General features: G+C 38.2%; 1 protein-coding gene across 7 annotated transcripts in view; it reads left to right on the top strand.

The window, feature by feature from the left end:
- The window catches only part of HELZ (helicase with zinc finger), a 155,229-nt gene that overhangs the window by 65,430 nt on the left and 71,272 nt on the right, over positions 1-18,527 (top strand). For 6 of the 7 annotated variants that reach the window (XM_047081555.1, XM_047081552.1, XM_047081553.1 and 3 more), the window contains 4 exons: positions 3,955-4,288; positions 5,882-6,012; positions 11,202-11,381; positions 11,901-12,005. In XM_047081555.1, the coding sequence (XP_046937511.1) occupies positions 3,955-4,288; positions 5,882-6,012; positions 11,202-11,381; positions 11,901-12,005 (750 nt within the window). The remainder of the gene's footprint in view (positions 1-3,954; positions 4,289-5,881; positions 6,013-11,201; positions 11,382-11,900; positions 12,006-18,527) is intronic. The other variant, XM_047081556.1, reaches the window with a different exon arrangement.

Genomic DNA, 18,527 nt, shown 5'->3' with positions numbered 1-18,527 from the left:
TGGATGTGTATTGATGGTAATAATGTATTCGGTATGCACAGGAACGTGCCTCTTTAGATGTAGTCAGACCTAGCACATGATGGATAGAATATTTCCTAAGGTCACCGAGAATATATTGGTCGTTTGCAAACTTTGACAGTTTAAGCAGAATAGTGCTAATCATGAAAGCAGTGTCGAGGGACTTCACACCGATAGTGTACATTTTAATTGTAAAGATTGGACTATACTTCTACATGGTCGCCTTAACATTCCTTCCTTGAAAAAGGATTGAATGAAGCCTCTCAAAATTAGACAGGATATATTTTGGCTTGCGTTTGGATGTAGTAATCAAGTTTATCTTTTTATTTTCTTTACTTTAAAGAAAGGGATGGTTTTTCAAAGCAGGCCAGAAATTAAGATTTCTTTTAATGTTAAGTTTTAGTGTGAGTTGTGTGGAGGTGGTAAGGATAATACTTCATTTCAGTTAAGTTTTGGAAAATGCTTCTGAGTTCCTGCGAGATTAAAAACAAAGTATTTCTCTTGTCTTCAGCTCCGTGTTGATATGCATTCATTGAGTTATGATTCTGCCTTGAAGTGGAATCCACTTGATTCTTAGATAAACATTTTCAAAAGAAATTGGCTTTGGCTAACGTAATTGTGCCCATTAAAGTGTGTGCGGGCCCAGCCTGATCAGGTTGTTGTGCTTCTCAGTGCTGGCAGCTGGCACGACAGGCCTGGTGTGTGGACGCACATTTCATCGTTCAGATGGATGAGGCGAGGCGCCTGTTGGGTTCGCCTCAGCAAACCCAGGTATTGGCTTATTACCTTGGTTGATTTTTGTTATCGTTCATTTAGTCGGAAATCGTGTAAAGTGAAATTCTCTGTATAGCACTGAAATTCTTTTAAAGAGAGAGAACTGTTCTTTTCAGCTGTTTCTTTTCAAGAGAGAACTGTTGCTAAGCTTGATCGAGCCGTATTTCTTGTAGCTAGGTATGATGTGAAATTGGTCAAAATTTGCATGCCTGCTCTTCTGCCATTTCCCAAAAGGCGAGGAAGTGTGTAAGCTTTAAGGCGGATTTCAAAATGTGGCAAGCATTAATGGCAAGATGGGTTTTCTTTTTATTAAGAAATATCTTTTTAAATTGTAGGATATATTTTGTTTTTAAGGTGTTTCTGAATTATTCAATCTTAAAAATATGTTATTTTAAATACCTAAGAAAGCTTACTATCGTAACTTCATCAAAATACATTTTATTAAAATAATAAAACCCATTTTTGATATTTTATTTAATTTTATTTTTAAATGTTTTTTGTTTTTGTTTTTGTTTTTTTTTTGAGAGAGTGAGCACAAGTGGGGGAAGGGCAGAGAGAGGGGGACAGAGGATCCGAATCGGGCTCCATGCTGACAGCAGAGACCATGATGCGGGGCTCGAACTCATGAACCCTGAGATCATGACCTGAGGCGAAGTCGGAAGCTTAACCGATTGAGCCACCCAGGTGCCCCTAGCCTGTTAATTTTTTAGAAAATTAAATCTTACTAGCTGTAACTTCTTTAGAAAGTCTATGTCGTTTTAGAGAGACATATGCTTTAAAATAGAACAGGGAGGCACCTGGGTGGCTAGCGGGTTGAGCATCTGGCTTCGCTCAGGTCATGATCTCACGGTTCGTGAATTCGAGTCCCACGTTGGGCTCTGTGCTGAAAGCTCAGAGCTTGGAGCCTGCTTCAGATTCTGTCTCCCTCTCTCTGCCCCTCCACTGCTCATGCTCTGTCTGTCTGTCTCTCTCTCTCAAAAATAAACAAACATTAAAAAAAATTGAACATATGATGTACCTTCTGTGGGAAGAGCTATATTTCTTAGTACTTTTATTTTCCAGAGAGCCGATTTAAAAAAAGGTAAGGAGGAACAAACACGCACCGTTTTCTGGGTTCTGTTAAGGATACTTTCCCAGTCTGCCATATTATATTATGGTTGTTATATTAACCTGTTTTGTTAATAAAAAGAAAAAAAGGACAGGTGAACATAGATTCTATGTAAACTAGAGAGTGTAGTATACTTTTATTTTTATTTTAGGACTGATTTTTATGTGAATCTTAGTGCACGTTCTAGTCTTTAAGGAGCCAAATGTAACTAATTAACATACAAACTGTATTTCTTTAAGTTATCACCCTACTTTTCTAGTTTGCATCTAGTGAAATATGTGTAGAGAATGAGAAAAATATAATGTAATTTTTAATAATTCCACACATGCACATGGCAAATTCTGCTAGAATTCATTTGTTATTCATATAACGCCACATTTTTGAATACTAACTTTAGTATGTAGTTACATATGTTTGTGTAGTCTTATGTGTTCTATTTAAAAAAATTTTTTTTTAATGTTTTTATTTACTTTTGAAGGAGAGAGAGAGCATGAGCAGGGGAGGAGCAGAGAGAGGGGGAGACATAGAATTTGAAGCAGACTCCAGGCTCTGAGCTGTCAGCACAGAGCCCGACACGGGGCTGGAACTCATGGACTGTGAGATCGTGACCTGAGCTGAAGTCGGACGTTAACTGACTGAGCCAGCCAGCCTCCCCTTATGTGTTTTATTTTTAAATTACTGTTGGAACTTGTAAACTCCTATTATTTATTACATGCACAAATAGCTATTCATATGTGTTATTTTCTTAAAGATTTCTCTAACAATATTTCTCTTCCCTTATACTTTGGAACTTCAAAGTATGTAAATGGATATTCAAATTTTTAAAATAATTTTTTAACATTTATTCATTTTTGAGAGACAGAACATGAGTTGGGGAGGGGCAGAGAGAGAGAGGGAGAGAAAGAATCCAAAGCAGGCTCCGGGCTCTGAGCTGTCAGCACAGAGCCTGAGGCGGGGCCCGAACCCACGAACCGGGAGATCATGATCTGAGCCTAAGTCAGACGTTAAGTGACTGAGCCAGCCAGGCGGCCCACTATTCAAATTTTTAATACGGTGTTTTAATTAGATTTGTTTTCCTAATATTGTAAGCAGATGTTTCCATTAAGGAGATGTTCAATATTTTTAAAAAGTTTCTTTTTCCTTTTTTCCTTAAGAATTTATAAGACATTCTCGGCATCATGTATTCAAAAGAAGATTTGAAAAGAAAACAGTTCAGCAGTACCATTAAAAAGTAACCTTTTCCAAAAATGGATGTATAGATTTTAGAACAATTTTTTTATTCACATATTTTAAACTTTCCTAAGAATAAGTAGAAACTGTCCTTCCCTCTTTTGCTGCTTTGTCTTCTCTCTCACAGCACTGTTTCAAAATGGCAAGGGAGGAAGCTGTCAGTTCAGATCTTTCTTTCAGTTATTTCTTGACCATGTAGATCTTGATTCCCTGCCCTGATTTGACACACATATTCTCTCTCACGCTCACGTGCACACGTGGGAGTGCAAGCGAGTGCGCTCGCCGTTGTGTAATAAGCTAGGCTTTACCCTCTCCTCCCATAATTCCTGCCTGACAACTGTCTCAATGTGGTCATGAACAGAAAGTTTCTTCTGGATTGTATTTGTTAATAGCACTGAAAGAAAAAAAGTCCATTGTAGTTTCCACATAGCACATTTCTTACTGGCTTTAGGTGATTTTAGTTTCAGTGGTCCCTATGGTATGTTTAAGCAGATTTTCATATTAATATAAAATACTTCATTTTATTAAAATATAGTTAGCTTTATCTTAAATGTTCAGGTGTTAAGAATGTTCGTATTCTTCAACTAAGTACGTGTCTTTATGTAACTTGGGTGAGAGTTTATTTGCTTGAAGAAAGTTTTGTTTCCAGCACGGATTAAAGGCAGATAAGTAGTATATGTATATAATTTGTAGCTTGATGGAGTGGAATTGATAATGATGAAGTTTTAGGTTTTTGTATGTTTAAATTTGATTTATTCTACTCTTTTAGTTTTTATGTTTTTGATATATAAAATATTCAAACTCCTTTTCTACTTATGCTTTAGGTTCAACCTTAAAGTGCAATTGCAGATTTTAGCAAGCTTCATGCTCACGGGAGTTTCTGGAGGCGCAAAGTATGCTCAGAATGGACAACTTTTTGGTCGCTTTAAGCTTACTGAAACACTTTCTGAAGATACTTTGGCTGGACGGCTGGTGATGACCAAAGTCAATGCTGTTTATTTATTACCAGTCCCTAAAGAGAAGTTAGTACAGACCCAGGGAACCAAAGAGAAGGTTTATGAAGCTACTATTGAAGAGAAAACAAAAGAATATATATTTTTAAGGATATCCAGGGAATGCTGTGAAGAACTTAATCTTCGGCCTGATTATGACACACAGGTGTGTTTTGATGTGGGGCAACTTAACTGTGGTTGTCTTAGTGTCCTTGTTTTCATTCCTCTGCCGTCATGAGAAGTGCAGTTGACTTTGAAGTGTTATAGTGGTGGGTGGAGAATTGGACCTTAAAACCAATTGTCTTTATCTAACATCTACAATGTTCCAGTCTTATACAAGGCCAAACTTTCTGATTAGAGTTTTGTTTTATTTGATATGTTTTTTTAACTTTATTTATTTGGAGAGAGAGAGAGAGAGGAAGAGAAAGAGAGAGAGAGAGAGAGAGAGAGAGAGAGAATCCGAAGCAAGCTTCACACTGTCATCGTGTAGCCCAACGTGGGGCTTCAGCTTATGAACTGTGAGATCGTGGCCTGCGTGGAAATCAAGTGTTGGACGCTTAATCGACTGAGCCACTCAGGCGCCCTGAATTGTATTTTATGTATTTCTTTTTTTTTTAATGGATATTTTATTTTTAAGTAATCTCTACACCCACCGTGGGGCTCAAACTCACAACCCCCGAGATCAAGAGTTACATGCTCTACCAACTAAGCCAGCCAGGCAACCCTGGAATTTTAAATCAGCAGAAGAACAAATTAAAGGAAGCTAAGCTACATCCAGGGACAGTTCTCACCTGAGGTGGTTCATATTCTCTTCTCTGTATGGTTTTTTTGGTGAACATGTTTTCACTCTGCCCTAGTTAACCAGAAAGCTAATCATTCACTCATTCATTTGTTCATTTATTTTTTTATGTAAGTAGGCTCCATGCCTAGTGTGGAACCCAACACGGGGCTTGAACTCAAGAGTTTGATATCAGGACCTGAGCTGAGGTGAAGAGTCCGATGCTTAACCGCCTGAGCCACCCGGGCGCCCCTCTTTAAAATTTTCTTTCTTTCTTTCCTTTTCCTTTTTATTTATTTAAATTTTTTTTTTTTTTTACATTTACTTATTTATGAGAGACAGAGAGAGAGCGCAAGCAGGGGAGGGGCAGAGAGAGGAGGAGACACAGAATCCGAAGCAGGCTCCAGGCTCTGAGTTGTCAGCATGGAGCCCAATGCAGCATGAACCATGAGATCACGACCTGAGCCGAGGTCGGATGCTCAACTGACTGAGCCACTCAAGCACCCCCTTTTTCTTTTAAAACATAAAATTTGGTGAATGTTATTTATTTGTAGTAAATTGATAGTGTCCTATGCTTGGTTTTTATCACGTGAAAGCTGATATTTCACATATGTTCTACTGATTTTATCAAATATGTTATTAATAGGAATATGGTGGAATCAGATAACCTTTATTTAGATATGAAGTAATTCACAAGCACTTCACTTTAGAGGTTAAAATGAGGTTAATAATGATATATATACATCATTGGTACTACTAAATGAGATCATTTATGTAAAGTGCATAGTAAAGTAAATATTAGCCATAATAATTTATTAAAGTCTCATTACATTTAAAAGAATCTCTAAACTTGGCTTCCCTTTAAAGGTTATCTCCACAAAGTTTTCTAGCAAGCAAGGTGCAAGTATTGATGTTTGTATTAATGGTTGTTTGTTTGTGTTAATGTGTTTTTTTTTTTTTTAATTTTATTTTGTGTTTCAGGTTGAACTTCAGTTTCAATTAAATCGATTACCCCTCTGTGAAATGCATTATGCGCTAGACAGGATCAAGGACAATGGGGTTTTGTTTCCAGACATCACTATGACTCCAACCATACCTTGGAGTCCCAACAGGTATAAAAAAGGAGATGCCTCCTTAAAGGAAGTTATGTTAATCTTATGTTGAACATCTGTATCAAATAATGTCAATATAGTTTTATAAGTGAATTTGCTATAATCTCCAGGCACCGTGTTTTCGTTGAGAAAGGAGAGTAAAAGAGCCCTTAGAAGGAAACATTTGGGATTGGTCATGTATTTTCTTCACTTTTTCTCAGTGTCTAAATGAGTTCTATCATTTTTCTCAACAACCTTAATTTGACAGCATGCCAAGCAATTCAGGAATATTTTTGAGTAGAAGTTGAATGGGAAAATTAGGACTTTTTTTTTTTTTTTTTAATTTTTTTTTTCAACGTTTATTTATTTTTGGGACAGAGAGAGACAGAGCATGAACGGGGGAGGGGCAGAGAGAGAGGGAGACACAGAGTCGGAAACAGGCTCCAGGCTCTGAGCCATCAGCCCAGAGCCCGACGCGGGGCTCGAACTCACGGACCGCGAGATCGTGACCTGGCTGAAGTCGGACGCTTAACCGACTGCGCCACCCAGGCGCCCCGGAAAATTAGGACTTTTTAAAAAGTGGTTCAAGCAGTTAATTTAAAATGATTTTTTCATATAGGAGGCCTTTTTATAATTTAAGAAAATGGAGAAAGTATCACAGAAGATAATATTTCTGAAACTGCTCTCAGGTTAATGGTTGTATAAATATTTTCCTGCTTAAATTCACTTTGGTACATTTTCACGAGTATCTTTTTATTTACTTATTTTGAGAGAGAGAGAGAGAGAGAAAGAACTAAAGGAGCAAGAGAGAGAGGTATAGAGAGAATCTCAAGCAGGCTCTGCACCATTAGCGTGGAGCCCGATGCAGGACTCAAACTCATGAACCGTGAGATCGTGCCCTGAGCCAAAATCAAGAGTTGAATGCTTAACCAACTGAGCCACCTGGGTGCCCCTTCATAAATATCTTTATAGCGATAGTTCTAATTTGTTTCCATACGAACAGTGACAGACGTATGACTGCATCTTTCTCTTCGTCCTTTTCCTTGGATTTTTATCCTCCTGGCCCCTGCTGATGCCCTATTCATTCTACCTTTCTTTCCCTTTTCTTTCTTTTTTAATCTCAGTGGCTCTCCACAATAGAAGTGTATTTATTTACTACTCATGTCAATCCAGTCATGGTTGGGCAGCCCGGTTCCATCACTGATGGAGGATTTGGTATCTTCAGTACGTGGTTTCCAAGGTTTCACCCTGCATGTTGACATCCAGCTGACAGGCAGGGAAAGAATGAGCACAGGATCCTTTGGGACATTTTTATGGGCCAGGCCTAGAAGTGGCATATATCTCTTCCCCTCACGTTCCATTTCTTTTGATTCTAAAAACAGAACAAAGCGCACCATGCCTCACAACACACACACAAAATTATTTCTCCCTTGTTTTGCTTACCTTCACTATCCCTTTCCCATTCTTTTTTTTTACTGCCAAAATTCTCAAGCAGGAGTCGTTTATATGTTTCTTCTATTCTTATATACTTACCCTGTAATCTCTGTTTTTCCCTTCCTCACTCTCCTGAAAGTAATCAGTGATCTACTAATTGTAAAAGTCCAGTCTTCTCAATTCCCATTTGATTCATCTTTTCTCTACCCTTCCCCCTCCATCCATTCTTACAGTCAGTGTATAATTTAGAGCTGGACTATGTCAGTAGCCTTCTAGTCGGTCTTCTGTCCTGCTGGCTGTGTTTCCGTTCTCTCTGGTCCAGCCCACACGTTTCTTCCAGTTAGTTTGCTAAAATAATCATTTCGTTTCACTGCTTACAAATCTCTGAAGGCATCTCCTTGATATGTTGATAGTTTGAGCAGCTGAACACCAACCCTTTATGTGGTTCCATTGGCGGGGTTTTCCAACAGTAGCTTCAGATTTCTTTTATTTTTTCTACCTGACACCTCCTTTCTCCCTCTAAACCCCCATGTTCTAGCTGGATTGAATCGCTTTGAAGTTTGTTTAATTGGCCCTATGCTTAATTTCTTACAAATTAAAAAAAAAATTGTAAAAGTTACATAACACAAAACTTGCTCTCTAGACTTTTTTTTTTTTTTTTAACTTTTATTTTAGGGGGAGAGATAGAGGATGGAGATACATCACACAAGTGGGGTGGGGGAGGGAGAGAGAGACAGAGAATATGAATCTTCAGCAGGCTCCGTGCTTAGCACGGAGCCTGATGCAGGGCTGGATCCCACAACCCTGAGATCATGACCTGAGTCGAGATCAAGAGTTAGACGTTTAACCGACTGAGCCACCCTGGCGACCCCCCCCCCCGCCCCCCATACCACTGTAATTTAAATAGTAACTAAACGGTAACTGAGGGTAGGAACATACTCAGAAGCCATTAGCCATTTAAAATCTATTCTGGGATAAGGTGGAATATAGATAAATGAAGTTGAGAAATTATTCTCGAGCATGTGGTCTCTGAAGTAAATGTAACAATGCATTAGACCAGGGGGAAAAGGACATTGGATTAATTTGGTTCAGGGATTAAATATTTTTTATTCAGAATAAACTTGAACAGACTGTCTTCCTTTAAACTGTGAAAATCAGAGATAATTGGCATGTGTATTGTAAGTCCTCTTCCCTTTATTGAGCAGGTGGTGTAATAAAGACAACTTGTTGGACTCATGGGCCTTCTTCATTCATGACCAGAAACTGTAGAAGGGACTGACATTGATGGTTTCTTATCTGACACGAAGCATTTGTTTACACTAAAGCAGTTGATGAGTAGAATGGGCTACATAAATAAAATACAGAGGAATTGTATTTGAGAACTGTACCCATAAATCTGTCATTAATCCCTTAGATTTATACTTTTTTATTTAACCTACTGTTTGTCTCATTTATAAGGTCATTGAAGTCATCAAATATGAAGAACTGGAGGGTGTTTTTAAAATTTTTGTTTGTTTTTGAAAGTGTGTATTAGCCAAGTAACATCTCTCAGTAAACGTAGTAATAGAAGCTAACGTTAATTGAGCACTCATTGCTCAGTTATTTCCCTAAACAGCTTGCACGTATTCTCATTTGATCTTAGAATGACCATCTGATGCACATGTCATTATTTCCCTGTATAGATAACGGAGCCATTGGGGTCAGGTATGAATGCAAGTAACAGCTTACTGAACTAACCGTGGCTTAAACAAGTAGAGATAGAGGCCCAGAGGTAGGTGGTCTAGGACTTGCTTGCAAGGACTCTGCAGTACCGTCAGGGACCCAGGTCTCACCTCCTCTGCACCATAGAGCATGTTGGTTTCCTTCTTGATGTCCATTACCTCTTGATTATGAGATGGCAGCTGCAGTTTTACTTACCACGAGCTCATTCCAGCCAGGTGAAGGAGGAAGGCAGAGGAGCAAGAAGGGCTTTCTTCTGGTGAGGCTTTGTTTGTGTTCTATTGAGTACAGAAGCCCTTCTGAGGTACCTCTTCCTATATCTCATTGGGCAGAATTGGATATTTAGCAGAGGAGGCTGAGGATTGGAGTGTCCTAGCTGTCTAGGCTCAGCAGTAGAGGAAGGCAGAGGGGATGCCATGGGTGGTTTGGGGTAACCATTGCACAGTTCTCTCTCTAGATTGGATCTGGGCTTAGTGATCACCAAAAGTAATTTCCTCTTTACAGAAAATGGAACACTGCTATGTTCTGGCAGAATTATGAGTCACTAAGCTGTTTAATGATGAGAGATTCTTTGGAGTAAAAAGCTTGAGCTTTAGTGGACAGTTGCCAGGAAAACTAGTGCCACTGGTCAGAGTTCTTTTGTTTTTACTTAAAAATTTTAAATTCCGGAAAAGTAAGTAGTGATGTGTTTATATAGTCAACGTTTATTTCCTAAGGTTTTACATTTCCTAGGAGACCTTCATTTGTTTGAAATTATCTGTCTGAATACAGCATCAGTTACAATTTTTTAAAACTGAAAGTATTAAGATTTTCCATGAATAACTCGGTTCTGATATAAGTGGAGTATAGCCTCTGAGAGAAGGAATTTTCCTGTAAACTATGGTCTCCTATTGCAGGATTATTTTGTAGGCACTTTGATTGTAAATTTTCTAAGAGTCTCTTTACATGCCCGTCCTATTTTGGTTCACATCCCTAACATTTTTACCATAGTTGTTGCAATATTTAGTATTTTAATTGTAGTTGTGAGAAAGAATGCTGTTGATTCTCTACTTGGTTTGATCCCTTTCAGCATCTGCTGTCCATTTAAATCTTCGAAACTTAGCCAAGTCGTAGAAGGGACGCTCATAAGATAGATCTCATTACAGCAGCCATTTGTGCTACCATGACAGGTGTTCTCTACCCTGCAAAGTAGGACATATGTACATTATGTGGGAAAATATTAGAAAACAATTCGTATTGTTTGGCTTTTGATATCTTTTTTTAAAAAACTGCTATTTTCTGAATTCGGAACTTTTTGACATTTGAGTATCTCTCAACCAAGGACGTAGAAGTTTTTTCTTTGCCTCTTGTTTTAAACTTCACTAAAGAAATCTTTCCGTGAACTAGAATTTGAAATTCGGTTCGTCTCCCTTTTGCATTTTACTTGCTAATGTGAAGAAACTAATACTTCTTTATTACCAGAAAAGTTTTCGGATACCTTTATGTAACAGGGAAATTACATTTTTGAACCATTGCCATTACTATTTATAGACATGGCAGCAGCTAGACTTGTGTGCTTTCTAAAGTTATCAGAATCTTTCTGCACTTGGAATAGGACAAAGTAATTAAAGTGAGTTTTGATCAACAGCCTGTGCCAACTCTGTTGGGTAATTTTCTAAAAAGAAGTTATAGAATAAGCATTTGTTGTTACAGACACTGTTTCTTGAGTATTAGGAAAAAGTTGTTTTTTTAATGTTTATTTTTGAGAGACAGAGCATGTGTGGGAGAGGGGCAGAGAGAGGGACGGACACACACACACACACACACACACACACACACACACACACACCCAAAGCAGGCTCCAGGCTCTGATCTGTCACCACAGAGCCCAATGCGGGGCTCCCAACTCACGGACCGTGAGATCGTGACCTGAGTTGGAGTTGGACACTTCACTGACTGAGCCACCCAGGCGCCTCTGTTTCTTTAGTATTTTTAGTGGTTCCATAAAATTAAGCATCCTCTTGTGTTTTGTTTATTAAAAGATGCATGTGTTTAAAATAAATTTTTATTTCCTATAGACAGTGGGACGAACAATTGGATCCTCGGCTGAATGCAAAACAGAAAGAGGCTGTTCTGGCCATCACAACTCCTCTTTCAATCCAGCTGCCTCCCGTCCTCATCATCGGACCCTATGGGACAGGCAAAACGTTCACTCTAGCTCAGGCCGTCAAGCACATACTCCAGCAGCAGGAGACGAGGTGAGATGGTGCTATGTGTGCTCCGATTTCATTAGGAGGGCACGACCTCTGTTCTTGTTGTGAATGCAAAGCTAAGACAATTTTTAATTCAGCTTGGAAAAATTGAAAAAAAAAAAAAAAAAAGAAAGACCCACACCAAAACCCCAAAGGACTAAAATTTGAATTCTTTCAAAATATATTGTTTTTAAAAATTGGCAATGTAGAGAATGATAGCTTTTAAATAGCCATCAAAGCTCCAAGACTGCTAAGGAATTGTGATATATGCTAGAGCCAGAAGAGTTGGGCATATAAAAAACATTTTGTGTGATAGATTTAAAAAATGATTTGGGGGAACCAGTTTCCTTGACAGCTTAAAGAGTAGTACAGTTTCCTAAAAACATCACTGAATGATATGTAGACAAGACTGAGTAGGCTGAGGGGAATGTGTAATGTTAAGATGGCCGCTGCTTTTGTTTGGTATTCTACTGCTTGAATAGCTTTGTGTTTTATCATTCTTTTTATTTGCACCGTTTATTTCAGCAGGATTCTCATTTGCACCCATTCTAATAGTGCTGCTGATCTCTACATAAAGGATTATTTACATCCATATGTAGAAGCAGGCAATCCCCAGGCAAGACCTCTCAGGTATTTTTTTAAGGCTTATTATGTATCTGTATCATACTTTGTTATTCTTAAGAAAAGGTGTCTGTAAAGATTTTAGTAACTTCGAGAATACAAAATCTTGAACTGTGTATTGGCATTTGGAGGTTATGCCTTTTGAAGAAGCCATTTAAAATTAAGGAAAAATTTAAAAATCTTCGACCATTCATTTCGTAAACATTAAGCAAAGAGAAAGACATCCTTTTTTAAGTTTTGTATGTAAAAATGTTGAGCAGATTTTGATGTGTACCTCTAAAAGCTACTATGATGAAATAATATAAATATGATTTGTTTAAATCAAATTTAATTAAAATTCTAGCATAGTTTGCATGGCAGAGTAGTCATGCAGTGGTCATAAGATTTTGACTGTGATCATGCAGGTAATTTCATAGGAACTACCCATTAGAGACGCATGAAATACTGAAATGATCTCTGTAACAAAATGTAACTGACTGGTATTTACAACTTTTTGCTATCATGTAAGAGACAAAGTGTAGAAGAAACGTTCACGTTGATATAGAAAGGTCCTTTTGAGTGTATATGGATATAAAATGTACTTAAACACAGATTGTGGGGGAATAAAATCCTTTTCTTCAGAAAACAATAAAGAATCATTAAATGGTTGTTTATTACACCATTTGCTTTCATTGTTATATGAATTAATGTTTAGTTTTGCCATTTTACAAACTAATATGTCATGCCCTGTGTTGTTTGAATACAATTATTGTTTATCAGTTAATTTCTAACCACACTTTTGAATCATGATCCACTAACTTTTTATTTCTAGTTGAGTCCAGGCATGGAAAAATGAGATTATGCTATTTAATTCTTAATAAGCACAACCAAAGCCATTTGAAAGATTTTACAATTGCATAAAAAAGAACAAAAGAGAAAAATGTGGTGTGACCTGCTAACACAGGGTTTTATGCCATACTTTGTTTCAACTCTGGAAGATAAATTAGAGCAGAAATAATCCAGTAGAACCCGGTTGTATTTAATAAGAAAACATCACCTATATATAATCACTGTAAATGAAAATGAAAATGTGGTATTTATCAGTGGATAAGTTCATCAGTACCTATTTTGTTTCAGATTCGAATCTTTTTTAGTCATAAGTGAAAACTCAGTAGTGAGTAGCAGTTTTGCTCTGAGTGTCCTTACTTTAATGGAGGTGTTTGTTTTGTTTGCTTTTATTGTTGGTGTGTGTGTCTGTTTATGTTTGTGTATGTATGTGTTATATGGGGATGGTGACAACCTCAATTATCATGGTGTACTTGACTTAGAAACAGTGGAGGAAAGCCCCCTGGAATCTTGATTGACCTAGGATAGGTCATTTGATATTTGGGGCAGAAGAGCCCCACCATGTGACTAGCATTGTGTTTAGCTTTTCTCATGTAAAGTAATGTTTTGGAGGTTATAATCCACATAGTACATTGAAATCTGTAGAATAAGAAGTTCTGTTTCAATAGGGTCTGTATAGTTGTTAGTGGTCCACAAACAGAAACTCGCCTCTAGCAGAAAATCTCACCTCTCCACACATCTCAAGAGTGGTTCAGTCAAAAAGCTTGAAAAATATCTAAATATAAATTTCAAATTATTTTATTTAGTAAATGGGATAAAATAAGAAAAGTCTTGACTTTCCTAATAGTTTCTTTTTGTGGCCCTACATTTTTACCATAGTTTTTCTCTTTGGGAAAGGTGTTAACTTGTAAATGTGGTTCCTAGGAGGATAATGCATTGAGTAATTAAAATTTATTAGTGCCATCTGTTACTACATTAACTCAGATTAGTTTACAATTGCCCTGCTAGACCTCAAACACGACAGGTTTGGGAGATGGGATAGAGGGCATTAGAATGGCTGAGCGCTCTGGGGAGATTAGCTTTATCTGAATTGTCCCAGGATGCAGGGGAAAGAACACAAGAGGGCACCAAGTGTCTGTGTGTGACTTGGAAGATGTGCTGTCTCTATGATGTAAGAGTTTGTCTTCTGCACTGCGTAGTCTAGAGTGGGCCCTGGTAAATGCCATAAAGTGTGGAAATAGTCATAAGCATTAAATCGTTTAATTCAGTCAGTATGTTTAAATATAACACACTTTTATGGTTGAAATGTATAAAATTCAGTATTACGTGCCAGGAGTTGAGCTTAAGATATTTGGGGATGGAGGTTTTAGAAGCCATTTTAGATTACATTTTGTTTTGGTTTTTATTTCTTACTTCATTAGAATTAATAGACTTTAAGATGGAAGAGAGAGGAAAACACAGTATCTGTGTGTGGTTCTGCTGATCAGTATCTGGTTCTGCCAGATTACTTAGTAGATCGAGGTCCTCTATGGAAAGTGTATATTTATTGCTTTCTGGGCAAGTGGAAGGTATTTATTGTTTTATATAGATTTTCAAAGTAATAGATTTTATTCTGGGATCAAGTCTTTCTGATTCTGTAGTGTCTTGAGTAATAACATTTTGCTGGGTTGTTTATTGCATATGAATTTAAAACATGAATAAAATTTCAGTGAATTAAGATTATGTATTACCAGACAGTCTCCTGCTGCACATAATTCATGTGGGATCTCTGGATGGTTTGTTTCTAGAGTCTGTAAATTACTTAATTGGTGTCATATTGCATACTGTGAGCTTGAATATGTCACTTGTCACTATTCTCCAGTTTTGAAAATGTTGGGTGTATTTTTTTAAAGTTTGTTTAGTCATTTTGAGAGAGAGAGAGACAGAGGATGCAAGCAGGCAAGGGGCAGAGAGAGAGTTGAGAGAGAGAGAGAGAGAGAGAGAGAGAGTCCCAAGCAGGTGCTGCACTGTCAGTGTGGAGCCCGACGAGGGCCTCGAACTCACAAACCGTGAGATCATGACCTAAGCTGAAACCAAGAGTCATATGCTTAACCAGCTGAGCCACCTGGGCGCCCCTGTTAGGTGTGTTTTAGATAATCCTATAGACAGTGTCCACCTTAACTGTTGCGCAAAATGAAAGTACCAAGAAAATGTTTAAATCGTTTTGAAGTCAGCACTAGAATATTGTACTTTTAAGGAAATACAGGCCTAATGATCAAACTTTGTCTTTTTATTAGCTTCAACATGAGGTGGCTTTCCAAGGTAAAAAAAGTCAGTAGTGAGACTTAGAACTTCAACAATTTTTTAATTTTTTCTTTGAGGGAGAAGTGGTACTTGGCATGAGTTTTGATGAATAATTTGAAAAACCATTTTTCCAGTTTTACCATGGAAAGTATGGAAAATCTAGAAAATAAGGAAGAAAATAAAAATTATCTATAATCTCACCACACAGAGATAAATACTAATAACATTTTGGAGTTTAGTTTCTAGTAATTTATGTGTTTAAACATGTATTTTAGTTAATATTAATGGAATCAGAATTTGTAAATGATTTTTTATATAATTTGTAAAATGAGATTTTTCATATATTTAAAAGTAAATTCTGCTTTGTTGATCTGATTAAACATTTTTTATTAAAACCTAAAATATGTTGTTGAACATTTTTGCATATTTTAGAAGTGATATTGGTTACTCTTACCAAGTTTATAGTCCTTCCTATCCAAGTAATGTGTTGTTGTTGTTTTAAGTTTATTTATCTATTTTGAGAGAGAGAACGCACGTGCGTTGGGGAGGGGCAGAGAGAGAGAGAGGGAGAGAGAGAGAAAATCTCTAGCAAGTTCTGCACTGTCATTGCAGAGCCTGATGTGAGGCTTGAACCCATGAACTGTGAGATGATGACCTGAGCTAAATAAAACCAAGAGTTGATGCTTAACTGACTGAACTACCCAGGTGCCCCCAGAGTAATGTTTTTAAAATACATTTCTTTTTTTTAATTTATAGAAATATTTATATATTTCATTTATATATATATATAATGAATATATATATATATTTCATTTATAACACATGAGCAGGGGAGGGGGGCAGTGGGAGAGAGAGGATCTTAAGCAGGCTCCATGCTCAGCGTGGAGCTCAGTGTGGGGCTCGAGCCCATGACCCTGGGATCATGACCTGATCCAGAATCAAGTCAGATGCACAACTGACTGAGCTACTCAGGCGTCCCAAAATATATTTCTTTACTTTTCTCTTATAATTTATACTTAGGATATTTATTAAATACCTGTTTTTTGGGGGGGGGGCTTTGCTTAAAAGCAATAACCAGTTCTAAGTGTATCATAAAGAACACCTTTTAGAAGATCCTGAGATTAGGATTTGTGCATATTACATTTGAGCTGCCTTTGAAATATCCTAAAGGAGACAAGTGTTAAATAAAATGTTGGATAGCATCCTGGAGCTCAGAGATGAGGTCGTGGCTGGAGAGAGAAAAATGTGTTATTAGAGTATTTATTGGTGGTGATCAAAACCATTGGCCTGAGATCGTCAGGGGGAGAACAGAGGCCAAGAAGAGGAGTATGTGAAGACTAAGCCTGGAGGAACCCTAACCCAGAGAGGAAGAAGGAAGGCAAGGAAAGGTTGAGTCATGGAAGCTGAGGGAAGAGAGTGTTGCGGGGAGGGAACGAGCACAGAGCTGGCTGCTGCTAACACATCAAGTACCTTGATGGGCCTGGAGAGTGTCCGGAAGATTTAGTGACATGGTCGTTTATGTCCCGTGATCAGACCGCACACTCTCCTGAGTTCTTTCCTACTTCTTTGACTGCTTCTTGCCAGTTTCCTTTGCCGTATCCCTCTCCTTTTCCCATCAGTAATTCTCCCAACTAGTTTCTTTTTTTTTTTAATTTTGTTTTTAACGTTTATTTATTTTTGAGACAGAGAGAGACAGAGCATGAATGGGGGAGGGTCAGAGAGAGGGAGACACAGAATCTGAAACAGGCTCCAGGCTCCGAGCCGTCTGCACAGAGCCCGACACGGGGCTCGAACTCACGGACCGCGAGATCGTGACCTGAGCCGAAGTCGGCCGCTTAACCGACTGAGCCACCCAGGCGCCCCAACTAGTTTCTTTTTTAGCTACACTTCCTCTCCAACTGATCTCATGTAGTCCCGTGGTTGAAATAGTATCCCAATTGTATAGGTCTTGTCCCAGATATTCTTCTGAACTTCAGACTTCTATATCCCCCTGCTTATTGGACATCCCCTGTGGATGTCTGCTACTGAATTTGTCCAAAACCAAATTCTCAGTTCCCACTTCAAATCTGTTCCTCAACTTTCACCATCTTTGTAAACACCACTGTCATTCATCCAGTTTCAAAGGCACAGAATCATACTGTCTTTTAAATTGCACATCTGGTTCACCAGTCAAGTCCTGTCAGCATTACCTTCAAAGTGTATAGTGAATCCAGCCATTTTCACATCTTCACTGTTATCATCGTGGGCCAGGCTGCCCTCTTTTCTCTTCCGGACCCTTGCAACAACCTCCTAACTGGTCTCCCTGATTCTCTCCCCTGCCCGTGCCTCTGCCCCGGTCAGTGGTGTATTGCAGCCCGCTTGTAGTGGCTTGTGAGAGCCAGTCATGTACGTGCCTTCCCAAGTTCATGTTCAGTGACATCATGTTGCTAGCTTGAAATTGGCCATGGTAGTAGATTTTATACCACAAAAGTCAGCAAATGCTACATGTCAGCTCCACCCCCACCCTCCAAGCTGGGTGTTCAGCGTTTATGAGCACCCCACTGTCTGGCCTACAAACTACCTCCCCAAACAATATATTCCGTATAGAGCAATAGAGTGGTCCTTTAACAACATAAGTCAGATTATGTGACTGCCCTGTCAGAGCTCTCTGATAGCTTTCCATTAAAATCACAGTAAATCAAAGCTTTTATGAAAGCTTGCAAATCATGTGATTTGCCTCTGTGCTTCCAGCATGATAGACACCAATAGATCTTTGTTGTATGTGAGTCGGTTAGAGATGGGTGGTGGGAGGTGGGTGGATGGATGGATGGATGAGTCGTTTCTGTACCATTTAAGTAGTCTGTTGCATGAGGCCCATTAGTTTTCTTTTGCAATTAATGGAAGAGATACTCTTTTTTTTTTAATGTTTTATTATTTTGAGAGAGGGAGCAGGGGGAGGGGCAAAGAGAGAGGGAGAGAGGAACCCAAGCAGGCTTCATGCTGTCAGCACAGAGCCCGACGTAGGGCTTAAACTCACAAACTGAGACATGACCTGAGCTGAGCCACCCAGGTGCCCCGAAATAATCTTTCTGAAGATTTTCCGGTTGTCCATAATTTAAATTTATTTTTAAATGTCCTTTAGAACTTTAGATAGAGGTCTGTTTACATATAGGTGTAAGAGTATATTCTGATGGGAAACGCAGATAACTGTAGGTGCACAGCTCACTGTTTTTTGTTAGCATAGATAATTGCAATATGAGTTAAGTATACTTTTATAAGAATATTCTAGAAAAAAAGTAACTCCCAAGGGGGAATGTTTCGAATTTTAAAAACTATAGTGCTTATGAAACTGTGTATCATTCTGCTGTAAGGTTAATCTGAACACTTAAAAATAAATACTTATTTTGTGATCGTGCATATGCTTTCTTCTTGAATCCTTTCTTG

Source organism: Lynx rufus, unplaced genomic scaffold (genome assembly GCF_022079265.1).
Source record: "Lynx rufus isolate CCGP_SWC_20201006 ecotype Redwood Valley unplaced genomic scaffold, mLynRuf1.p SCAF_18, whole genome shotgun sequence".
Classification (NCBI taxonomy): Eukaryota; Metazoa; Chordata; class Mammalia; order Carnivora; family Felidae; genus Lynx; species Lynx rufus.
The sequence above is the reverse complement of the archived record's forward strand: the minus strand, read 5'-3'. Positions and strand labels throughout refer to the sequence as shown.